The 26,688-nt window shown below is 41.8% G+C and overlaps 1 protein-coding gene across 1 annotated transcript in view; it reads right to left on the bottom strand.

The window, feature by feature from the left end:
• Window positions 1–11,592: 11,592 nt before the first annotated feature.
• The window catches only part of LOC120057559 (sodium/potassium/calcium exchanger 3-like), a 29,983-nt gene continuing 14,887 nt past the window's right edge, over window positions 11,593–26,688 (bottom strand). The window contains exons 3-15 of the mRNA XM_039006145.1: window positions 18,080–18,156; window positions 17,727–17,801; window positions 17,428–17,512; window positions 17,017–17,120; window positions 16,608–16,780; window positions 16,070–16,212; window positions 15,693–15,859; window positions 15,381–15,618; window positions 15,041–15,207; window positions 14,395–14,509; window positions 14,179–14,291; window positions 13,775–13,840; window positions 11,593–13,287 (exon numbers count right to left, since the gene is read on the bottom strand). Coding sequence (XP_038862073.1) covers window positions 13,177–13,287; window positions 13,775–13,840; window positions 14,179–14,291; window positions 14,395–14,509; window positions 15,041–15,207; window positions 15,381–15,618; window positions 15,693–15,859; window positions 16,070–16,212; window positions 16,608–16,780; window positions 17,017–17,120; window positions 17,428–17,512; window positions 17,727–17,801; window positions 18,080–18,156 — 1,634 coding nt within the window. The 3' untranslated portion in view covers window positions 11,593–13,176. The remainder of the gene's footprint in view (window positions 13,288–13,774; window positions 13,841–14,178; window positions 14,292–14,394; window positions 14,510–15,040; window positions 15,208–15,380; window positions 15,619–15,692; window positions 15,860–16,069; window positions 16,213–16,607; window positions 16,781–17,016; window positions 17,121–17,427; window positions 17,513–17,726; window positions 17,802–18,079; window positions 18,157–26,688) is intronic.

Genomic DNA, 26,688 nt, shown 5'->3' with positions numbered 1-26,688 from the left:
ACCATCTCGATTCGGTTTAGGTCGGGTGATTGTGGAGGCCAGGTCATCTGATGCAGCACTGCATCACTCTCGTTCTTGGTCAAACAGCCCTTACACAGCCTGGAGGTCTGTTGGGTCATTGTCCTGTTGAAAAACAAATTATAGTCCAACTAAGCGCAAACCAGAATGCTGTGGTAGCCATGCTGGTTAAGTGTGCATTGAATTCTAAATAGATCACAGTCAGTGTCCCCAGCAAAGCACCCCCACACCATTCCACCTCCTCCTCCATGCATCACGGTGGGAACCACATGCAGAGATCATCCGCACCTACACTGCGTCTCACAAAGACACGGCGGTTGGACCCAAAAGCCGCACATTTGGACTCATCAGACCAAAGGACAGATTTCCACTGGTCTAAGGTCCATTGCTCGAGGTTCTTGCCCACAGCAAGTCTCTTCTTATTATTGTTGTCCTTTTGTAGTGGTTTCTTTGCAGCAATTCGATCATGAAGGCCTGATTCACGCAGTCTCCTCTGAACCGTTGAGGTGTGTGTGTGTTACTTGAACTCTGAAGCATTTATTTGGGCTGCAATTTCTGAGGCTGGTACCTCTAATGAACTTATCCTCTGCAGCAGAGGTAACTCTGGGTCTTCCTTTCCTGTGGCAGTCCTCATGAGAGCCAGTTTCGCCATAGCGCTTGATGGTTTTTGCGACTGCATTTGAAAAAACTTTCAACGTTTTAAAGTAATGATAGACTCATTTCTCTTTGCTTATTTGAGCTGTTCTTGCAATAACATGGACTTGGTATTTTATCAAATAGGGCTATCTTCTGTATACCATCCCTACCTTGTCACAATACACCTGATTGGCTCAAACGTATTAAGAAGGAAAGGAATTGCGCACATTAACTTTTAACAAGGCACACCTGTTAATTGAAATGCATTCCAGGTGACTACCTCATGAAGCTGTTTGAGAGAATGGAAAGTGGGTGCAAAGCTGTCAAGGCAAAGGGTGGCTACTTTGAAGAATCTAAAATATATTTTGATTTGTTTTACACTTTTTTGGTTACTACATGATTCCATATGTGTTATTTCTTACTTTTGATGTCTACAGTATTATTCTATCATGTAGAAAATAGTACAGATAAAGAAAAACCCTGGAATGAGTAGGTGTGTCAACTTTTGACTGGAACTGTATAGTTCAGTCATTGATTATATGGTGAAATTTCAACTGCTATACCTTCTCAATTAAGAAAGCATTATATCACAATAATAATTTGTCACGCCTCTTAATAGGAAAGAGGAGCCAACTGAAGATTACAAGATGGCGCCAACAGACATGGTCGCCCTGTTCCTAGCATACTGCAGTATTTGTTTTCGTGTTTAATTTCTTACATTATTTGCTCTTAATTCGTTTCTTTTTATTTCAGGGATTTGTGTGTTTATTTTGTAGTGTTAGGTATTACTGCACTGTTGGAGCTAGAAACATAAGCATTTCACTGCACCTGCGATAACATCTGCAAAATATGTGTACACAACCAATACCATTTTGATTTTAGATTACAACAAAATATGTATTATTGCTCCCATATATCACATGGACTTATGTTAGCTTTTTCAAAAGCTTTAACACTGGCAGTGAGGGTTTTTTAAGTAGTCCAACATACAGAGTAAACCAATAGACCACAACTACAATAACATTCTGAGGTAACTGTTACAGATATTTTTTCTTGCTATGACAGTGATATGTTGTTGTTTATCTACCTACATTGAATGCAGTGACTAAGTCACTCTGGATAACAGTAGAACACAGAGGAGTACAGTACAATACGGTAAGTTGTGGTACAATACAGTAGAGTTATTCAGTACAGTACGATACAGTACAGTAGAGTTTAATTCAGTGGAGTACAGTCAGTAGAGTACACTACAGTATGGTACAGTACCCTTTAATTATAGCAGTGAACAGAACAGTATAGTTTAATTCAGTAAAGTACAGTATAGTTTAATTCAGTAGAGTACAGTGCAGTAGAGTACACTACAGCACAGTATAGTTTAATTCAGTAGAGTACAGTCAGTAGAGTAGAGTATGGTACAGTAAAATGTAATTAATTAGAGTACATTAGACTACATACAGTAAAGTACAGTATAGTTTGAGTCAGAGTACAGTACAGTTTAGTTCCGTAGGGTATAGTACATTAGAGTAAAGTAGAGTACAATACAGTACACTACTTTACTGCACTGTGTACTGTACTCTACTGTGCTGTCCAAACTTGTGAAACATAGATGTCTATGATTGGTTCAGATTTGGTCCGGTCCGGCCTATGTTTGGGCCAAATATCGGCTGGTCCGGACCTGATATCTGAACCAATCATAGACGTTAACAGACTGGGTCCGGTCCGCACCAAAAATCAACGCCTGTGGAAGTTGAAATCAAGGCCGGTCCGCAAAAAAAAAAAGGTCCAAAAGATGTCGCCTGACGTCTAGTACTTCGTAGGCTGCTGCTCAATTGCACACTCTAATAATATACCCCTTTATGCAACAGCACACCTTGTAAATAAACTTTTTATGGTCACGATTGCTGCCACGATAAGTAACAACATTTACGACACTGCTTGAAACAACTGTTTATAGTACATGCTTCAACACTTACCAACCTGTCTTGGATGCTGTCCATATGCCCACAATAAAACAACAGGTTTCTCCATCCTTAACGGTACATTCTTGTGGCAATGAAAAGTTCATGCGATGGTCCATCCATGTAGCTGAAGGAAAGTTACAGTAAGAAAAAGAGTTACTCCTCATGGTCCAGCCAATGAGAGAAACTTCGCCGCTGGTGTCTCTTTTGTTCAAACGTGCTATAGTGTCCGCTGTTCGTGCGTGTAGTTTAATTTATTATGCACATTAATTATTGCTCCTCATATGGCTTGGTCATAAGGTGCGACATGGTGTGTTCTTCGAAGAGAAAAACGCAATAGGAGGACAGAAACAAATGAAACCAGGGCTCTTGCCATAACTGGTGTAAATAATGTGTCAGGCAGACTACTGTACAAACTCAAGCAGCTGACATTCGGCTACCACCTCCCCAATCATTTCCTTCAACTTATTTCCTGTCCTATACTCCAGTAATTGAACACATTTAGATAAACATTTCTCAATGTTTACAGATGGTAATAAGGCGTTAATAAAGCTGAAGGGCAAAGTAATCACCCAGGACATCTTGATTGGGTTTGCACACTGACACACAACATGAGAACAGAGCATTATATTTAGAATATTTCGTATATTTGGGTTAAACTGTAGGTCTACATAGTTATGTTCTCCCTCACACACAAGCACACCCACTCTCTGCCTGTTCACCTGCCAAACCACCTATTTCTCCTTGTCTTTTGCAGTGTGGTTTGCAACACCATATTCTTACAGTTGTTATACAGTATTTTGTTGAGAGCTGTGAGTGCTGGCACAGTGGGCACGGATTGAATGTTATATAACTGAGCCACAGCAGGGACTGGCCCTTATGACAGAGATGGAATGACTTTTACAACACTTTAAGCTACTGTTTCGTACCTGCACGGGATTGTTTAGTCTTGTACTTTGATAACATTGAACAGTGAGTTGTATTGTTGTACAGTAGGCCTGTCCTACAATAGATTTACACAATATATTCTCACATTTCTCTTCAGACTTAGGAAATCTAAGCTTTTCCTATTCAGACTTACACAATATATACAAAAGTATGTGGACACCCCTTCAAATTAGTGGATTCGGCTATTTCAGCCACGCCCATTGCTGATAGGTGTATAAAATCTAGCACACAGCCATGCAATCTCCATAGACAAAGACTGGCGGTAGAATGGCCTTACTGAAGAGCCCAGTGACTTTCAATGTGGCACTGTCACAGAATGCCACCTTTCCAACAAGTCACTTCATCAAATGTCTGCCCTGCTAGAGCTGCCCCGGTCAACTGTAACTGCTGTTATTGTGAAGTGGAAACATCTAGGAACAACATGCTATTGTGAAGTGGAAACGTCTAGGAGCAACAACGGCTCAGCTGCGAAGTGGTAGGCCACACAAGTTCACAGAATGGGACAGCTTCTGTCCTTGATTGCAACACTCACTACCGAGTTCCAAACTGCCTCTGGAAGCAACATCAGCACAATTACTGTTCGTCTGAAGCTTCATGAAATTAGTTTCCATGGCCGAGCAGCTGCACAAAATCCTAAGATCAACGTGCCAATCGTCGGCTGGGGTGGTGTAAATCTCGCCGCCATTGGACTCTGGAGCAGTTGAAATGCGTTGTCTGGAGTGATGAATCACCCATCACCATCTGGCAGTCCGATGGACAAATCTGGTTTTGGTCCCAATGCATAGTGCCAACTGTAAAGTTTGGTGGAGGAGGAATAATGGTCTGGGGCTGTTTTTCATGGTTTGGGCTAGGCTGAATGGAAGCAAGTCCCCGCAGAAATGTTCCAGTATCTAGAGGAAAGCCTTCCCAGAAGAGTGGAGGCTGTTATAGCAGCAAAGGCAGGACCAACTCCACATTAATGCCCATGAGTAGGTGTCAACATACTTTTGGTCATGTAGTGTACCTTATGCTAGTGCGTTACGGGCTTTGCAGGCGTGGTTCCCTTGCATGCTCTGAATAAATTGAATTCAACCACTGAAAACCCTCCCATTTGCTGGCCAACCATTTCTCGTGGAGTTTTCATTCAATAGTGTTTTCAGTACATTTATCTAAAGCCATTCCTTTTAATTTGGTGTACCTTTAATTAGAATTTTCTCCACAGACTAAAATATATAAAAAATTACGTTTTTAGGGATCAGTGAAAGAAGCCATGTAAATACACATATATTCTTCTCCTTTTCATCACCAATTGGTGGAATTAAAAATACTCTGATCTTGTATATTATTTAGGGTTAGGAAAGTACAGTGCCTTTAGAAGGTATTCATGCCCCTTGACTTTGTCCACATTTTGTTGTGCTACAGCCTGAATTCAAGATAGATCTCCCATCCACAGACAATACCCTATAATGACAAAGTGAAAACATGTTTTTAGAAATGTTTGCAAATGTATTGAAAATGAAATACAGAAATAGAAACATTTACATAAGTATTCACACCCCTGAGTAAATACTTTGTAGAATCACCTTTGGCAGCGATTAAATCTGTTAGTCTTTCTGAGTAAGTCTCTAAGTGCTTTCCACACCTGGAGTGTGCAACATTTGTCCGTTATTCTTTTCAGAATTCTTCAAGCTCTGTCAATTCGGTTGATGATCATTACTAGACATCCATTTTCAGGTCTTGTCATAGATTTTCAAGTAGATTTATTTTTAAGTCATAACTGTAACTCGACCACTGAGGAGCGTTCACTGTCTTCTTGGTAAGCAACTCCAGCGTAGATTTGGCCTTGTGTTTTAGGTTATTGTCCTGCTGAAGGTAAATTCATCTCACAGTGTCTGGTGAATAGAGCCAGGTTTTTCTCTAGGATTTTGCCTGTGCTTAGCTCTATTGCATTTATTTTTTATCCTTAAAAACTCCCCAGTCCTTATCGATTACAAGCATACCCATAACATGATGCAGCCACCACTATGTAGGACAAAAAGTAAATTCCTTTGCCACATTTTTTGCAAATACATTAAACTCAGTTTTTCACAATTCCTGACATTTAATCCTAGTACAAATTCCCTGTCTTAGGTCAGTTATGATCACCACTTTACTTTAAGAATGTGAAATGTCAGAATAATAGTAGAGAGAATGATTTATTTCAGCTTTTATTTCTTTCATCACATTCCCAGTGGGTCAGAAGTATACCTACACTCAAATAGTATTTGGTAGCATTGCCTTTAAATTGTTTAACTTGGGTCAAACATTTCAGATAGCCTTCCCCAAGCTTCACACAATAAGTTGGGTAAATTTTGGCCCACTCCTCCTGACAGAGCTGGTGTAACTGAGTCAGGTTTGTAGGCCTCCTTGCTCACACACGCTTTTTCACTTCTGCCCACAAATAATTTTATATAGGATTGAGGTCAAGGCTTTGTGATGGCCACTCCAATACTTTTACTTTGTTGTCCTTAAGCCATTTTGCCACAACTTTGGAATTATGCTTGGGGTCATTTGGAAGACCCATTTGTGACCAAGCTTTAACTTCCTGACTGATGTCTTGAGATGTTGCTTCAATATATCCACATAATTTTCATTCCTCATGATGCCATCTATGAAGTGAAGTGCACCAGTCCCTCCTGCAGCAAAGCACCCCCACAACATGATTTTGCCACCCCCGTGCTTCACGTTTGGGATAGGGTTCTTCGGCTTGCAAGCCTCCCCCTTTTTCCTCCAAACATAACGATGGTCATTATGGCCAAACAGTTCTATTTTTGTTTCATCCGACCAGAGGACATTTCTCCAAAAAGTACGATCTTTGTCCCCATGTGCAGTTGCAAACCGTAGTCTGGCTTTTTTTATGGCGGTTTTGGAGCTGTGGCTTCTTCCTTGCTGAGCGGCCTTTCAGGTTATGTTGATATATGACTCGTTTTACTATGGATATAGACACTTTTGTACCTGTTTCGTCCAGCGTCTTCACAAGGTCCTTTGCTGTTGTTTTGGGATTGATTTGCACTTTTCTCACCAAAGTACGTTAATCTCTAGGAGACAGAACGTGTCTCCTTCCTGAGCAGTATAACATCTGCGTGGTCCCATGGTGTTTATACTTGCGTACTATTGTTTGAACAAATGAACGTGGAACCTTCAGGCATTTGGAAATGGCTCCCAAGGATGAACCAGACTTGTGGAGGTCTACAATTTTTTTTCTGAGGTCTTCGTTGATTTCTTTGGATTTTACCATGATGTCAAGCAAAGAGGCACTGAGTTTGAAGGTAGGCCTTGAAATACATCCACACGTACACCTCCAATTGACTCAAATTATGTCAATTAGCCTATCAGAAGCTTCTAAAGCCATGACATCATTTTCTGGAATTTTCCAAGCTGTTTCACGGCACTGTCAACTTAGTGTATGTAAACTTCTGACCCACTGGAATTGTGATACAGTGAATTATAAGTGAAATAATCTGTCTGTAAACAATGGTTGGAAAAATTGTGTCATGCACAAAGTAGATGTCCTAACCGACTTGCCAAAACTATAGTTTGTTAACAAGACATTTGTGGAGTGGTTGAAAAACGAGTTTTAATGACTCCAACCTAAGTGTATGTGAACTTCTGACTTCAACTGTAGCTACTTAACTAAACAATGGAAGGTGCACAATCCATAGCTGGCTAGTTAGCTATAGCTACACTGTAAACTAGCTTGACGTAATAGATAGTAATATAAACAAGTTGAGAAAAAGTGAAAAGACCCTTAAAACAATTCCTTTAGGTAAGGGGAAATGATTCCTTAAGGGGAAGACTTAAGATGCTTTATGGGTCCGGGTTTAAACTGCTGCAAATGGTCTGTCGTCCATAATGGTTCAGATAGGTTACATGTTCAAAATTATTGCACATTTTGCAAAATGTTAGTCAAATATGATACACTAAAGTGACAGTTATTAATGTATGTTAGTAGGGTACTAGATGGTAACTGTCCCCCCCTGTAATTCACATTAAGACCCCAAGATTTCACCAAATTATTTTCCCAACACTTCCCTGGCTGCCACTGCTCTTGCTCAACAAATTTTTTTATCTGTGTCATCACAACTTTTGGAGATATTTAAACAAAACAATTTTGTGTTAAGTTGATTTTTTTTTAAATGAAAAATTTGTAGATATATTCCAATGAAGTTAGATCTATAATTGTTTTTTAAATATACAAGTAGGAACGCCTTAAGATAAATAATCAACTTGTTTAGAGAGAAACATTTAGATAGCTTTGTAGTAAAGGTGTAATATGTTGGATGAGTGACTAATTAGTTGAGTTACTGTTATTAAATGTTAATACATTTTGAGGTACTTTACCTCCTTTTTCATGATATCCAATTTCGATCTTGTCTCATCACTGCAACTCCCCAGTGGGCTCGGGAGGGGATAAGGTCAAGCCATGCATCCCCCGAAACATGACCCACCAAACCACGCTCCTTAACACCCGCCCGCTTAACCCGGAAGCCAGCTGCTGCATCAGCATGTCTGAGGAAACACCATTCAACTCACAACCGAAGTCAGCCTGCAGGCGCCCGGCCTCCACAAGGATTTGCTAGAGCGCAGTGAGTCATGAAATAACTAAAAAAGTGTAAACTGTAGCCATTTATTTATCTTTATGGTTTATTCACCTAAGCATGACCTTCATCCACATACCATTTTTTCCCCAAACATTGCTTTTTTATGTCAGCGATTAGACATTGCTAGTTACCACCTAGTACCCTATAACTGACGGTGGCTATCGATAGTGGCTAATATTTAACACCATACAAATTGTAAAAAATACTGTGAAAAGTCCAGGCAAATAATTACAACATTATAGAAATAATAAATCAACTCTGTAAGTTTGGCGCTATACTGTCATTTGGCTACAGAAGCTACAGAAGCCTATAGTTTGGGTATCTGCAAGGCCAGCATTTCATAAGCTTCACTGGGGAAAAGGTGATATGTTGATATGCTTCAGTTTGCTGCCATGTGACTGATTTCACATTTTTCTCCAGGGATCATAAGGTAATATACATATAAAACACAATCCCCTTATCCAAATGACTTACTCATTTACCTAGCTGTTACATAGCCGAGGGAAGTTGTGGAGCTGAGGGTGATAAATCAAAATAAAAATAAAAATATAAAAAAAATAAAAAAAAATATATATATATATATATATATATATACTGTATTTAACTAGGCCGTTATTGTTCCGGTATCAGTGGCCAAAAATATTCCTCAGCAGTTCAAGGTCAGAATATGCGTAGAGAGAAAGGCACATAGAGAATTACGTTCCATTTACACACGCTTAACTCGGGTCGGAATTCCCCCTTATTGAAATTGGTTTTCCCTGCATGATTCTATTAAATGCATCTCTGTCGACTGTCGAGTATTTGTAATGTACACAGTAATTTAGGAAATTGCCACAAAAAACTGACAGCAGCAGGCAGGAACACTGTATCATATTGGATGATGCCATATCACACTGGACATGTTGTTAAACATCTATTGTTATTATACAAGGGATAACTTCATTAATTCCTTATTTTCAATTTCCTTTGTCTACCCATGGCCTCTCATCTGTGGATCCGAATTAAGATAAAGAAATGGGGGTTTTAGTCCCCACTATGCTCATCATTAGGACTGTGACGGGAAATTCTGTGTGTGTGTGTGTCAATTGCAGTGTGTAGCATATGGTAAGCAGAGATGGGTTGTTGTCTGCATGGCTCCCTCTGGACTCTAATCAGAAGGAGGTGCTTGCTTTGAGAGGCTCAGATCCCAAGCCCCCTAGTGGATATACACTACAGAAGGCGGACTTCCTCTCCGGGTGGAACGCAACGAAAAGTCCACTGGCCCCCCCAAAAAACGACTCCACCGATGTGCACGCACGCATGTAGATCAACGGAGTGGAGCATGTAGCGGCCTTAAAAGCTTACTGCAGCTCTTCACGGGTTAATGAGTAAACGACAGGCCTGGAGTCAGCAAAGGAGACAGAGAGATCCATGGGGCAGACAGAGAGAGAATGAGAGAGGTATAACCGATCGGTGGTTCAACTATGCAATTCTGGACAAGATCAGTGAGTGTCTGTGTAGCTTCTCCTAGAGCCATTTTTTTGTTGCCTCGTAGACAGACTTGGCTCTCATTTCCCTTTTGAGTGTTTTTTCATTTCCACTGTGAGACTACAATCCCTTTGATGAGGAAAAAAACACTGGGAATGTTTCCCCTGTCCTCATCCACCTATCATTTCTCAGATCTTTACAGCTGTACTTACTTTAAGGACTTAAGGAGAGAGACATGGATTGTTATTGCACAAATTGTATTTATTGCATTCAACAACATACAAAAGTTCTCAATGATCAGAGGTCATCTGTAAAGAAACTAATCTCAGTGCTAGAATAGCTGGTGGCTCCAACCTAACAGAACAAAACATTGAGGAAGAACACACTTCAAACACAGCTGCTTCATGACAGAACTAAATCAGGTTTCTATTTGGTGCTCTGACCTGCTCTGTTAACAGAGTCAGGATTTATGAGTGGTTGGTTGGTAGTGGGGACTCCTTGGTGGTCTTCCTATCTAAGTAGGTACTTATTAAAGGCCTACACTGAAAATACGACAGGTAACTACACCTGGGATACGTAGCAGCTCCAGTAACCAGTGTGTACAACACTCAACAGTCTGCCGACTCCTCTTCAACATACAGTACCAGTCAATAGTTTGGACACACCTACTCATTCAAGGGTTTTTCTTTAGTTTGACTATTTTCTACATTGTATAATTATAGTGAAGACATCAAAACGATGAAATAACACATATGGAATCATGTAGTGACCAAAAAAGTGTTAAACAAATCCAAATATATTTTATATTTGAGATTCTTCAAAGTAGCCACTCTGCTTTGATGACAGCTTTGCACACTCTTGGCATTCTCTCAACCAGCTTCACCTGGAATGCAACAGTCTTGAAGGAGTTTCCACATATGCTGAGCACTTGTTGGCTGCTTTTCCTTCACTCTGTGGTCCAACTCATCCCAAACCATCTTAATTGGGTTGAGGTCGGGTGATTGTGGAGGCCAGGTCATCTGATGCAGCACTCCATCACTCTCCTTCTTGGTCAAATAGCCCTTACACAGCCTGGAGGTGTGTTGGGTCATTGTCATGTTGAAAAACAAATTATAGTCCCTCTAAGCGCAAACCAGACGGGATGGCGTATTGCTGCAGAATGCTGTGGTAGCCATGCTGGTTAAGTGTGCCTTGAATTCTAAATAAATCAAAGACAGTGTCACTATCAAAGCACCACCACACCTCCTCCTCCATGCTTCACGGTGGGAACTACACATGCAGAGATCATCCATTCACCTACTGAGTCTCACAAGACACGGCAGGTGGAACCAAAAATCAGACCAAAGGACAGGGACTCATCAGACCAAAGGACAGATTTTCACCGGTCTAATGTCCATTGCTCGTGTTTCTAGGCCCAAGCAAGTCTCTTCTTCTTATTGGTGTCCTTTAGTAGTGGATTCTTTGCAGCAATTTGACCATGAAGGCCTGATTCACGCAGTCGCCTCTGAACTGTTGATGTTGAGATGTCTTAAAATGTTCAGAATTGACTGACCATGTCTTAAAGTAATGATGGACTGTCGTTTCTCCTTGCTTATTTGAGCTGTTCTTGCCATAATATGGACTTGGCCTTTTACCAAATAAGGTTATCTTCTGTACACCACCCCTACCTTGTCACAACACAACTGATTGGCTCAAACGCATTAAGAAGGAAAGAAATTACACAAATTAACTTTTAAGAAGGCACATCTGTTAATTGAAATGCATTCCAGGTGACTACCTCATGAAGCTGGCTGAGTGAATGCCAAGAGTGTGCAACGCTGTCATCAAGGCAAAGGGTGGCGACTTTGAAGAATCTCAAATATAAATATATTTTGATTTGTTTACCACTTTTTTGGTTACTACACGATTCCATATGTGTTATTTCATCGTTTCGATGTCTTCGCTGCTATTCTACAATGTAGACAATAGCAAAAATAAAGATGAGTAGGTGTGTCCGAACTTGACTGGTTCTGTGTGAGCCTCTTTTAAAATGCTCAAAATGCTTATGAGTGGCTGAGAGCAAACAGCAGAACTATTAGTTCTATGACACACAGAGTATTTTCTGCAGTCTTTTCATTTGGCAAAAAGTTTGAGTCATTTGATCTGATCTGAAATCTAAATTATATTTAATAGAAGTTACCATTGTGGTAATGAAAGAAACCATTTTCAAAATAAATAACACGTTTTGAGAATATACTATTTTGAGGAGCAAACCAATGCTTATTGTAATCACAAGCACTTGACAAAGGAAATATGCAAAATCTCGGAAATAATAAATAACGATACTAAATCAAGGGGGTCAGGTGCTGAAAAAGGATCTAATCTGGGTTAAATAACCTAATAGTGGAATGGAAAGTGACATTCAATATAACCTTATTCTCCTTTCATCAGATCTAGGTGGAGTGTGCTGATCTGACGCGTCAGTCTTCTTTAGCATCACTTTACTAAGTGACCAAAAAATATACATCGTCTTTCAGTTACAATATACGGTATTCTCACAAATATCATAGGAAGAATGTTATCTAGTTCTTACAAATATCAAAAACATCACAAATCTAGTCTCTGTCTGACGTTCATTTTTTTGAAAAACTATGTAAAATATTTAGTAAACATTTAGAAACAGTAAAAAGTATGGTCTTGTTGACTTAATAATTGTTATACAGTAATACTGAAAAACAAAAATGTGCAGAAAGATTTTTTTACAAACAATGATCATACTTTAACATAGTGAACTATTACAACAGACCCGTACGCATTTAATCAAAGGTTGTGACACTCATAGAAACATGTCGCCGATACTAATAACACTTCTAAAAACGCTACAAATCATAGATTTCACGTTAGCCTATTATTTACTTAGTTTGTAACAATACTTGTTTAAAAGCGGTGAGGCAAAAAAAATAATCATTCATAAATCCTCTTTGGAGGAACTCGGTCAGTTATAGTCACAATAATCTGCATCTCTTATTAATATTTTCTCCATTATAAGTCTATGCTGTCCATTTGTCCTATTGCTATGTTCCTAGTACCTTACTGGCTGTTCTATGCTCAACTGTACCCCAGCACTGCTACACTTTTGCACAAATGTACATACTGAAGGTAACACAACAAGGTAACATCAGCTAGGGCGTACATTCAAAACAAACACGGGTGTTCCAAATTTAAGGTTAACAAACAAGAGTACTAGTCTATTGTATTATTTCTCCATGGTGACAGCTGAACATTATGTGTTGCTGGGTATTAAAACACTGCACTCCGGATTAAAAAGGGTCGTACCACTGAAAAAGACTACAGTGAGTGTTTGGGTATTATGTGTGTAACGTCATCCGAGCATATTCTGTCTGTGCTACTTCACGTTAACTTTTAGCACAATGTAGCTGAGACTGTTGTTTGGTTTTAGGAGAGAGGATCTCTGGGAGACAGAGGACTCCTGGACGTGGCAGCTTACAGGAAAGCGAATCAGGATTGACCGTTGACCCCCAGTGTCAGTCTCACATCTGCCCAAAGAAGATGGAGCAGAGCAGGAAGATGGCATAGAGGAATATCAGCCCCAGGCCTAGCCGGCGGTCCAGCTTCCAGTGGTTCAGATGGACACTCATCACCTGGAGGGAGAGGAGGTGAAGGGGCAGAAAGGGAGGTGGAGAGAGAACGGGATGGGCAGATGGAGAGGGGTTCAGTGGAAAGGGAACGAGAGGGTGCAAGAGGTAAAAATGAATAGCTTTGCTATGACTGGATGGTTGGTGGAACCGCACAATTAAACGTGTCTCGAACCGAAACAGTAGATGGACCCACACCCGTCTCCAGAAAGACTGTACTATACTTGCCCTGCCTTCTGCCACCCTGCTTATGGTCCATAACAAATGTATTGTAAAAAGTTCAATACCAATAAAACTATAATCGCCCTGTGTGTTTGTGGTCTGTAACAAAAGACTTGTAAAAAGTGAAACGGCAATAAAATTGTAATATGTATACAGCAAGGCCTGTTATGTGCTTGAATGATGCTCGGAACCAGATGTGTAGCGCAACAGTCACTCATGGTGAACTCCATTGTGCCACGACACATGCATGCAGGCACGCACACACACTTACTGTGAGGAAGACGGAGGCCAGCAGCAGGACAACAGAATACACCAGGCCCTTGTTGTTAATGTAGACCTGTGAGGAAGAAGAGGGTGAGGGGGTCAGATGCTGGGCTTATTTTATCTCACATGGCTATTATGTATTAACAGGCACGTGTGAATTGGAAATGTTTTTTTTTGGCATATCCCAACTCTCCTCGAGACACCCTCGGAGAGTAAGGTCACGCCCAGGGTCTGTCATTATCAACGGCAACCCTGAGAGCAATTTTGGGTTAAGTGCCTTGCTCAAGGATAAATCGACAGATTTTCAGTTACTGGCCCAACGCTCTAACCTGCTAGGCTACCTGTCGCCTTAATAATATGCTGATGGTTGTTAAATGTCCATAGGGATAGTTGTAATAAATAAGTGCCCACCGATGATCCGTTGTCCACCACCAGAGTGCGCAGAGCCCAGGGGAAACCCAGCCCCAACAAGATGTCAAAGATATTACTGCCAATGGAGTTAGACACCGCCATGTCCCCCAAACCTGAGGAGAGAGGGAGAGTAAAGTCAAACTGAAACAGTCTACACTACACCACCAGGACGTTGAAAGGCTGATCAGGAGTCTGAGGAGAGAGGGTGACGGGTACCTTGCCGAGCTACAATGAGGCTGGCCATGCAGTCTGGCACGCTGGTGCCCGCTGCCAGGAAGGTGATACCCATGATGTAGTCTGGGATGTCTAGTGTGTAGCTGACGATGGTGACCTGGTGGGGACACACAGCTAGTTCAGAGACAGAGACACCACACACACACTCACCTTCTTAACGCTGCAACATGTCACTTTTTTGGGGGACTGACCAAATGCACATAGAAATATGGGTTATAGATCTGCCAGTCACATTGAATGCAAGTCTAAGAAGTGGTAGATATGTTCTATGTGCGTTATTTCTATGCTTCCCGTTCTTAAGTTTCATTTTTAGCCTCTTTTACTTTCGGTTTTGTACACCAGCTTCAAACAGCTGAAAATACAATATTTTTGGTTATGTAAAAAACATTTCACAGCGGTTTAGATGGTACAATGATTCTCTACACCACACTTGCTTATTTTGTCACATAAACAGAAATTAGGCTAAATATTAGAATTTTAGCCACCAGGAAATGGCGGAGCGATTTCTGCATAGTGCGTCTTTAAATGCCGTCCTATAACTCCTGGAAGGCAACAGACATTACAACGTTGCAGAAAGCCTGGCTTTGAAGTTCCGATATGGCCTTAAGGCTCTGCTGTTAGTCCTTACCATCCACACCATGAGGTAGGAGAAGATGGCTATCCACAGGGTGGAGGCTAAGAAGGTGACCATGAACCAGCGGTGCCAGCGGGGGAACACACAGTTAGGCACAGTGCAGTACAGCAGCAGGCCCAGGGGCCACGAGATCAGCCACTTGACCCGTGCACAGCAACCATCTGCCACACACACAATAACAAGAATATACCAGAGTTGACATGCAGTGTTTCCCTCGAATGCAATTTCAGCGAAAATTGCCTTTAAAGGTCAAGTGCAGTGCGATGTTTCTACAGTGTGTTTTTTTTTATCCCGACCTCAGTCAGGCACATGGCAACAAAAAAAACATCCTCACCTGGCCAGTGCAGAGGCCTGAACGGCCCATCATCATCATCCTCCTCTTCCTCAGCCTGACAACCCTCCGCCCCTGGCTTGTCCCCTGCGTCCCCTAGCCCTGCCCCCTCGGGGGTCTGTCTCTCCACACTGCCCCCATTCTCCAGACCTCCAGAACCCTTCAGAGGGGTGCCCCCTGCCCCTGCGCTGGTCTCTCCGTCCAGCTGGCTGTTGGGAGGACTCCTGATCAACCTCTGTCTCTGTGTGGGAGAAAAGAAATGAGTGCCTCATAGTGGCTAATGTTGCTGATGTTCCTCCAGCCTCAGTCGACTACCTCACTGATGAGCACTCGGCCCGCCATTCTGAGCCTGGTGCGAGGGGAAAAGTGGGGGGTAATCATGATGCGCAGGCCAGCCTCGGAGAAGGACAACTGGTGGGGGTTGAGGATGAGGAGCTCGTCCACCATCATCACCGGAGGAGACTCCTGACCCTGGGGTTGGCCTGCAGGGTGAGAGAGTGATAGGAATAGGGGTAACACTTTACCTAAAGCCGGCAGGCAGGTATAATGCATTATGATGCGGTTATAATTAACTGTGAGACTTTTGATGAGCTAAAAAAAATCTATAACGGTCACAGCTTCTAACACTCAGACCGCCACAGGAGGGAGACAGACAGACAGACAATGAGAGCTGTAATGAGCTCCAGACAGACCTTTCCTGAGCAGCACCATGTTGGTGTTGCAGGTGGGTCCGTCCTCTGCCATCTCCTCGTCTCGGTGTACCTCACTACCCAGGCAACACTGACCCGGACCACCAAAACGACGAGTCACACACCCCAAGAGCTGGGAGTTGAACCTGAAACCACAAAACAGCTTTCACATGAGGAACACAAGCACAACAGACACTGCTGTACATGCTCTGTGGATTGAGGACTCCTGTGAGAGGGGGCTAAGCAGAATACTCACTTCATGATAACAATGTAAACTCCATACATAGTCATTAGAAGCACGGCCTCCCACCTACAATCAGAAATACACTGGTCAACTACCACCTAAAACCACTAAACTGCTATTTTACTGTACTTTTACAATTCTGACATAAGTAACATTGAGACTGTTGTCACAAAAGTAAATGATGTGTAGGTTCATTCAAATAATTGTGATAAAACTCACCAGACAACTTTTGCATCAAAGATAACCTACAAAGAGAGCGCTAACGCGTTAAACTAGTCACAGCGGCTTGCAGTTTATTCAGCACTGTAATCGTAGAGCACAAGTAAGCGACTGTATTTAAAAGCATTTGATTGTATGGTCTTCATTTCCCCTCCTCTCTCCCTTGTCTGCCTCACCAGGATGAGAGCCAGCACAGAGAAGATGTAGTAGGTGGAGTCCCTGAACAGAGACCACCACGTCAGAACCACCGTCTGCAGAGGGGAGACAGAGAGAGAGAGAGAGGGGGGAGAGAGAGAAAGACAAAGACAAAGAGAGAGATAGAGAGTAAGAGAGAGACACTACTAATAGACAACCAACACATAGCTGCCTCCTCATGTTCACTCAGCCAGTGCGTGTGTAGGAAAACAGGTTTCCATGTATTCATGAGGTCTTCAGCCATAGCCACACTGTTAAGGCCATAAAGGTGTGTAGTGTCAGAGGTCTATACCTGGCCCGCAAAGATGCCACACACACCAATGATGACCAGGATGTTGAAGACCGCTGAGCCCACGATGGTGCCGACCCCCACGTCTCCTTTAGTGATAAACACACCTGCACGAGATAGAGAGTTGTAGTGACAATTCCATTTTAGAGGATGAAACCAATGGCTGTGCCAATTGCGTTCCTATACATTTGATGTAGACTTAAAGACTATTCATATTGACTCTGCTGACATCTGATGGATATGTGTGGCATTACATGATACGCAAACATGATCATTGAGATGGATTGCAAGATCCATAGCAAGATATGTATCAGTCAGTGTTGGCCATATGTATAGCGTTCACTGACCCAATTTATTGGCCACTGCTAACACTACTGTTAAGAGAAGGGAAATACAGAGGGATTAAGAACTGACCAATGAGAGAGGTGAAGAGCTCTGGGGCTGAGCTTCCTGCAGCCATGAAGGTTGCCCCTGCCACATCCTCACTGAGCTGCAGGTTCTGAGAGGGCCAGAGCAAAGAGGGAACCTTCTCACACAATCATAATACATGATCAAGAAGCACTACATCTTTGTAGAAATACGTGATACAGCAACAGGAAACAACGTTTATATTGAAATGACTCAACTAAAAATAGTAATAGAGTGTTAAAAAGCAGCATATGGTGCCACCGTCTTCCTGTATTAAAGTGAATTGGTGCTGTTGGTTCTCTCACCTCTGATATTTTCTCCAGGGAAGGAACAAAGTAGTCATCACAGACAATAGCAAGAGCGTAGAACATGTAGATAGCCTAAGAGGTACAGTGAGAGACGACAAAAGAGACACGGTCCGTAAAGGATTTGATAAGGAGGTGTTTAAGTAATTCAGATGTCATTCAGGCAGGCGTACATTAATACGAGAGTGTGATTAGCAGATCAATTCTATTATGAAGTCTAATCGCATCTGAACAGATGGTATTGCACGAAGAATGTGGCTGCAAAACGGCGGAATCAGGGGTATATCACGGCTGTTTTTGTGAGGTGTGTTAAACAGGAACGTTTTCTGCGGGGTGTGTTACAGGACACTCACACACAGCACATGTAACAACACTGCTCCTCTTTTCAGCTCCTCCTTGGTAAATATATCTTCTGGAAACTCATGGATGGCTGAGGGAGAGAGAACAGTAAAACATCACAGTTAGACACAGATCATAGAGAGAGTGAGGTGGGAAAGGATATTCAACAACAGCAGAGAGGGAAGGAAATCAGAGTCTGGCACTAATGCTGCCCAAGATCAAAACTAGAAAAGTAGAGCACAAACATCAAACTGACACAATGGTTTGGACACAAGCAGTCTCTCACTGGGCAACAAACAGACGCTATATTCCTCACACTGGGAGGAATACCATTCCTTTCCTGTCTCCATCTCATCATCCTCCGTATATTAAAGGACAGATGCAAAACACAGACATGGCAGAGTAGGCCTTCTGAAAGAATGCTATATATATATATATATAACTGAAGGAGGCCCCTTGAGGGTTTTTCAGATTTTTCCCCCCGATTTGACTCCCATAAATCTCACTTCTCCGCCTGACACTCCACAGCTTAATAACTATGATCTCCTATTGAATTGCTTCCTCCAAGCAGCCACACACCTGTACAGGCTAGCAGATTCTGGCCCCCTGGGCCGGGTAGAGAGAGAGGAGCAGAGCACTGAGGAGGAGGTGTGTGGAACAGCTGCTTCCTGCTCCTCAGGTGTGAATGAGAGTGTTAATGAGAGCCCCGCTTCCCCTCGTTTCCCCCGGCGTGGTGAGAAGAGGAGAGGAGGCTGCAGCCTGGAGAGCACAAGGCAGCGCTGCTAAATCAGTACTCAGACGCAGGGGAAAATGAACTTTAACGACTGGGGAGCTCAACCCTATTAATAGCGCTGTTGCTCTGAGGCAGCGCTGGGTAGCCTACACAGTCAGTCCCACAATGCAGACTGTCTGACGCCGCACAACACATGCTGCACGATTTATTCGCTTTCTATAATGCACATGTTACACATCACGTGGTGTATGACACACGCTACCAAACACAGGCTTCATGACACTTTCTACACAACACAGTACGCACACTACATGCCATGTACTGCGCTGTAAGTCTACGGCAGCATTCTGAACCGTCTCCCTGTGGATTAAGAGAGCACGCCTCCCATGTGATCAAGGATATTCGATTTTGACCCTTGAATCTGTAGTGTGAACCGGAGAGGACAGGGGGCCATATGGTCTACTCTAGATGGCTGGAAGTTGACAGTATGCTTGGCCATGCCCTTCTATACTGTGTAATCAACATACTGAATCTGAGACTTAGAGGGTGAGGGTCTCTGTCTCTGTCTCTGGTCGTTTAATATTCCCGCCTCTCAGAGAACTGTGGAGAAAGGAGTTTATTTTATTTTCTGGCCAGCTGTTGCAGGACCTGTTCACTAAACCATCTCAGTTTAGCATGTAAACTTTCCGTCAGATTATCATAAGAAAGAGTGAGGCAGAATCTCACTAAAGAAGGTGGGTAGACATCTGCATCCTATCAGTGTCAGGACATCTGTGCTCTAGATGTGGTAGTTCTATTATTTCCTGTTTTCGTTATCCTATAGCTGTGCTTTGGAAAGCAGGCCAGATCCGGAACCTGCCCCAGGTCCCCGAGACATTTAGCCCCAATACAAAATGCCCCAGTTTCTATGTACAGTGCATTCGGAAAATATTCACATCCCTTGACTTTTCCACATTTTGTTGTGTTACAGCCTGAATTTCAAATGGATTACATTTAGATTTTATGTCACTGGCCTACACACAATACCCCATAATGTCAAAGTGGAATTATGTTTTTAGAAATGTTTACAAATTAATAAAAAATGAAAATCTGAAATGTCTCAAGTCAGTAAGTATTCAACCCCTTTGTTATGGCAAGCCTAAATAAGTTCAGGAGTAGAAATGTGCTTAACAAGTTACATAATAAGTTGCATGGACTCTGTGTGCAATAATAGTGTTTAAAATAATTTTTGAATGACTACCTCATCTCTGTACCACACACATACAGATCATTGTAAGGTCCCTCAGTCAAGCAGTGACTTTCAAGCACAGATTCAACCACAAAGACCAGGGAGGTTTTCCAATGCCTCACAAAGAAGGGCACCTATTGGTAGAAGGGTACAAAAACAAAACAGACATTGAATATCTCTTTGAGCATGGTGAAGTTATTAATTACACTTTGGATGGTGTATCAATACACCCAGTCACTACAAAGATACAGGCGTCCTTCCTAACTCAGCTGCCGGAGAGGAAGGAAAACACCCAGAGATTTCCCCATGAGGCCAATGGTGACTTTAAAACAGTTACAGAGTTTAATGGCTGTGAAAGGAGAACAACATTGTCGTTTTTCCAAAACATGCACCCTGTTTGCAACAAGGCACTAAAGTAAAACTGCAAAAAAATGTGTCAAAGAAATTAACTTTATGTCCTGAATACAAAGTGTTGTTTGGGACAAATCCAACAAAACACATCACTGAGTACCACTCTTCATATTTTCAAGCATGCTTGTGGCTGCATCATGTTACTGGTATGCTTGTCATCGGCAAGGACTAGGGAGATTTTTTTTCTTTTTTAGAGAAGCACAGACAAAAACCTGATTCAGGTCTGCTTTCCACCAGACAATGGGAGACAAAAATGTACGGCAAAAAAACTTGAGAGTTTGAAGAATTTAAAAAATAATAGCGTGCAAATATTCTACAATCCAGGTGTACTTACCCAGAAAGACTAGCAGTTGTAACCACTACCATAGGTGATTGTAACATGTATTGACTCAGGGGTGTGAATACTTTGAAAAGAGATATTTTTGTATTTCATTTTCAATAAATTTGCAAACATTTCTAAAAACATGTTTTCACTTTGTCATTATGGGGTATTGAGTGTAGGTGTGTGAGAAAAAATATATACTTAATCCATGTTGAATTCAAGCCATAACACAACCAAATGTGGAATAAGTCAAGGGGTATGAATACTTTCTGAAGGCACTGTAAATGCAGTCCTGAAACACATGGCTCAGATGAACGTATTGACAAGTTGCTTTGGTGAAAGCAGTTGCCACGGAAACCCTCTCCCTGGGGGCAGCGGTTTGTTGACAGGCGGCAGTGGGAAGCCAATGACGGCTGCGTGAATGGTGAGAAAGGGGGAGGGGAATGTGTGTTTCCCATGGTCTTGGCTTATGAAATATGAAAAAAGAGAAATGACAAGCAGCTCTGGAGCGAAATTTCTAAAAATATTTATCTTTCCTTGCCAAAGCTCAGGAGAGGTTCTTTGAGAGAAAGCCCGAGAGAGAGCATACAAGAGGGTGTTGGCCGGGAATTTTCTTTGTGAGGATGCCCTTCCTCTGTTCCCATATACCAGGCTTTTGTCACTGCATGCAGCTTGGGTTTGCTTATTGACTAGACCAGCTGTAAGCTGATTTACATATCGGAGGTTGGCTTCCAATTCTGGACAGGACACGGGACATAATCAGCTCTCATGAAGTTGACAGCATTCTGATCACAGATTCAGTGTGTGCCCTTAGCAGTGACAGTGAGTGTTCACGTCAGCCTCAGCCTGCCTGGGGACTGAGTGACTCCATCCACTCTAGCCTCGGGGGAGGCTACAGCAGCATTCACGTGTTGCTCCTCTGGCTTCACAGGCTGCCCCAGCCAGCCAGGCACATCTCCCTGCTGTAATTACATCTATCGCCTGGTCTCCTATAGATCTCTCTCTATACAGTAGATCTCCTTTTATATTCACACTGTCTGAGGCTTGATCTAATTTCCTTTCACCGCTGATCCCATCAAGAATCTGGAGAAGGGGTCAAAATGGACATTTGATGTAATCACTCTCTGTGTGTGTGTGTGTGTGTGTGTGTGTGTGTGTGTGTGTGTGTGTGTGTGTGTGTGTGTGTGTGTGTGTGTGTGTGTGTGTGTGTGTGTGTGTGTGTATACACCAATGAGCATGCTTGAGTGTGTGTTTAATGCCATATCAGTCCTGATTGAAAGTGAAACCCCTACTAAATGAAACCACTAAAGCTGTGAACAGTTGAGATATCCATTTGAGTCACTCTGCTGCAGGGGACTCAAATGGACTGCAATTGTGGCCAAATGGCAGGCAGAGGGAAGGAGAGAAAGATATGTTATTGATTCTGCAGGGTATCTTGGAGTCAAGCTAAGGTATTGAGTGAAACACAGAAAACGAAAGCAGTCTCACACACCAACAGAAACAGCACCACTACATAGAATAAACCACTGCAAAAACCTTCCATTTTTTATGAAGAATCCAAACATTTGCTTTCATCCATGTAATGAAAATTCATTATGGACATATTTTTCATTCTATGATTTTATGACATAGTCAGTCATCTCTTAGAAAGGCAGATAAGAGCAAACCCAAAGGTGGCAAGACAGGTTCGAAACTGGTGTGGCAAAATTTGTACGTGCCTTTTCTGGGGCCTGTAGTTTTACCTGATCTCATTACCTGGTCAGGTAAAACTCTGAGTCCAACATGAACTTTTTTTCTCACTTGCCTGACCGGACTCAGTTGGCCAAAAATCGACTGGCCCGAACGAAACTTCTACTGGTCCGGACATGGTGTAGTTTTTAAATGCACAGGGGTTATGCAGGGACTATAGGTTGGTATGATTTCTCTCTATATGCAGCTATTAATAAGTTATATTTGGTTATTATTGTCACGCCCTGGCCATAGAGAGGGTTTAAGTCTCTATTTTGGTTAGGCCAGGGTGTGATTAGGGTGGGCATTCTATGTGTTATATTTCCTTGTTTTTGGCCGAGTGTGGTTCCCAATCAGAGGCAGCTGTCTATTGTTGTCTCTGATTGGGAATCATACTTAGGCAGCCTTTTCCCACCTGTGTTTTGTGGGTAGTTGTTTTCTGTTTTGTGTCTGCACCAGACAGAACTGTTTCGTTTTGTTCTCACTTTGTTATTTTGTTTCAGTGTTCAGTTTGAATAAATTATCATGAAAACTTACCACGCTGCGCTTTGGTCCTCTTCTTCAGACGAGCGTTACAATTATGATATTTATTACAAAGCTTTTTAATATAAATTAGCAAAGTAAGTCATTACTCTATTCATTAGAATTGCATTGTATTAATAGCTTTAATTTTTGTTTCTAAATAGGACGCTGCCCATAATGGCTACATAGTGGCTTCAAAAGAGACATCAACCTGGCTACTGTAGGCTAGCCAAGGAATGCTAAAGCAGGGCTTGACATTAATGCTTGTCCTCTTGTCCCGGACAAGTAAAAACACAGAAATCACAAAACAGAAAATTGCACAAAAATCACAATTACTCTGATCAGAATTGGATAAGAGAGGCCAACATTGGAATAATATTCAAATGTATTTTCATCTACATTACAAAGCCTACAAGACAAAGAATCAAGCCTTCAGAGGCTAATTTTGATTATCCTACATTATATTTGCCAAACATGACTGGCGTTTAGCCCATATTTATGAAATTAAAAGTCTCATTAAAGTTCGGCTACATTTTATGTATCGGTCTGAACATGAGGCTGTAGCCATATGCGTGTCACCTATAATGTAGGATAATCAACATTAACCTCAAAAGGCTTGATTCTGTCAACATACTCAAAGCACAAATGGCCACAAGTCCGGAGAGTAAAGGACAGTGTCTGTTGCGCACCGCATTTTGAAACTAATTGTTTAACTCAATGAGTCCCACCGTATCACCGGCGTGTTTTGGAATTCTAACCCCTTTTAAACATTATGTGTTTGAGTTATAGACTTCTTGTCCCATTGGATTTGTCTATTAGTCTGTGTGATTAGTGAGGGCTGAGCTAGAGTGGTGTTTGTGAAGGGGTCCCGGTCTTTTATACAAAAACATCAGAATAGTTTCAGCTACAAACTATTAAAAGCTATCTATGAAAAGCTGAGACTCTCACGAACAAACATGACACTCACAAGCTACACAAGAGTTGTTAGAAGGTAAGGGACTCGTCTACATAGAATACCATTTGAAATCCCAGGACATAGAGTCTATAATACTGTAATAAGCTCACATAGTTGGTGTCACAAACTCCACACAGTTGTCACTGACTAGTTGGATATTCATTTCCCAGTGAGCAAACAATTAATGTACAGGATTCATATAAATTCATTTTTATCAGGTTTTTGCGTTGGCGGAATGTAACTGTTTATGTCAAATTGTTTTGTGTTCTACTTTCAGCCCTGGTTATCCTGAAAATAAAATGCTAAAAGGTTTTATTGGGGATAAATATAAGGGACATGCAGATCAAGTCAGATTAATGAAAAGTCGATTTTTGCTGGGATCTCGGGACTGATAGTTAAAACCTGGACGTTTAATGTCATTTTATGAAAGGGAAAGGAAAGGGAAAGGGGGATACCTAGTCAGTTGTACAACTGAATGCATTCAACTGAAATGTGACTTCCGCATTTAACCCAACTCCCCTGAATCAAAGAGGTGCGGGGGGCTGCTATAACCGACATCCACGTCTTCGGCGCCCGTGGAACAGTGGGTTAACTTGCCTTGTTTCAAAGTAGCCTAGCCAAAATATGACCATGTAAATGTTGAGGGAATGGGACATCCTTCATTTCGAGCCCTGGAGGGAATTATTGTATAAAGATATACAAAGTAGTTTGTTGTCATTTATTGTAATGTTGTAATATTTTATAGGCTACCAAGGGTGGTCAACCATCCTCCAGGAGAGTGTTGTATTTTGAGACAGACTTGAATATGCAAAGAGGGTAGCCTTCATTTTTGTCTGATTCTCTATCGTAAAAGAGATAATAAGATATCTTATGTTGTAAAGTGGTTCCTTACAATGATGTCAAAATTGTTACAGACCATTTTTTTGTGGGCGACAAGTAGAAATAAAAGTGCTTGTCAAGCCCTGTAAAGTGTATTTTTGTAGCTTTCTTTTTGCAGACTATTAACATTAGCCAGCATATTGCTAGTATGTTCGCTATTGAACGTTTACTTTTGTTTAACTACTATCCCTAAAATAAATAAGCTCTGCGCTTCCTTTTCTTCAGGACAGCTTGCGTGTGCTGTGTGAAAGTAGCTTGGTGGTGCTTGAATAAACGGCCAATCATATTGCTCAAAAACAAACAGCGCACCTTTTCTGCATCTAGTCTTCAATGGTTTTCAATGGTAGACTGCAACAGAGCAGATAAATGTCTAACTGGAACGCAAAAATACTGGCCCGGTTCTGAATAGACAAAGCCAACCCAGCCATACAAATCCCACCAACACTCAATATCCATCCTTCATCCAACAAAACAGTGACTGTAATCATTTGAGAGATCCTCAGAAGACCTACAGTGGGAGTGCAATCGATAAACTTCACTCCCTCACAGGAGATTTACTCCACCTCTTCAGACACGTCACATGGTACCATCCATCATCTTAAAGAGTCAGACTCAATGTCATGTTGGTGGGCTGGGAAACACAGGACGCTACTGAAGTAAAACAATTAGCCACCACTAATATCCTATCTGAAATCAAATCAATCAAATATAATGTTATTCGTCACATGCTTTGTAAACAACATGTGTAAAATAACATTGAAATGCTTACTTACGGGGCTTTCCCAAAAATGCAGAAAGAAAAGAGAGAAATAATTGAAAAGTAATAACACATTATAATAAAAGTAATAATAAATACACAATGGGTGTTTCTCAAAATGCATACTACCATAAACTCCTCAACGTCATCAGATGAATCCTGGAACATATTCCAGTCTGTGCTAGCGAAACAGTCCAGTCGCTTAGCATCCGCTTCATCGGACCACTTCCGTATTAAGCGTGTCACTGGTACTTCCTGTTTGAGTTTTTGCTTGTAAGCAGGAATCAGGAGTATAGTTTTGGTCAGATTTGCCAAATGGAGGTTGAGGGAGAGCTTTCTATGCATTTCTGTGTGTAAAGGTGATCTCGATTTTTGGCTCCTCTAGCTGCACATGTGACATGCTGGTAGAAAGTAGGTAAGACACATTTCAGTTTCCCTCCATTTAAATCACCGGCCACTAGGAGCGCCGCCTCTGGATCAGCATTTCCTATTTGCTTATGGCCCTATACAGGTCGTTTTGTACGGTCTTAGTGTCAACATTGGTTTGTGGTGGTAAATAGACAGCCACAAAAAATAGATGACAATTATCTTGGTAAATAGTATAGTCAACAATAGTCATGAGACAATTTAACTCAGGCGAGCAGAACCTCGAGACTTCCTTAGTATTAGAGATCGTTCACCAGCTGTTCTTAACAAAGAGACACACACCTCCCTCCTTGAGTTTTCTGATGCTGCCGTTCATCCTGCCGATGCATAGAAAAAACAGCTAGATGTATATTATCCATGTCCTTGTTCAGCCATGACATAGGATATTACAGTTCTTCAGGTGCCGTTGATAGGATAGTCTCGAACGGAGCTCATCCAGTTTGTTCTCCAGTGATTTTCACGTTTGACCAACAGAACAGAGGGCAGAGGTGGATTATTTATTTGCGAACATAGTTTTGTCAGGGTGCTCGCCGTCGGCGTCTTTTCCGTGGCTCGGGGATCAGGGCCTGGCCCGGGGTGAGCAGTATGTCGACTCGCTGAAGTAGAAATCTTCATTTAAAGGGAGGTTAGTGACCGCTGTTCTGATGTACAGAAGCTTTTTT

The sequence above is a fragment of the Salvelinus namaycush genome, chromosome 12 (assembly GCF_016432855.1).
Source record: "Salvelinus namaycush isolate Seneca chromosome 12, SaNama_1.0, whole genome shotgun sequence".
Taxonomy (NCBI): domain Eukaryota; kingdom Metazoa; phylum Chordata; class Actinopteri; order Salmoniformes; family Salmonidae; genus Salvelinus; species Salvelinus namaycush.
Note: the sequence above shows the minus strand (reverse complement) of the source record. Positions and strands in the feature narration are given on the sequence as shown.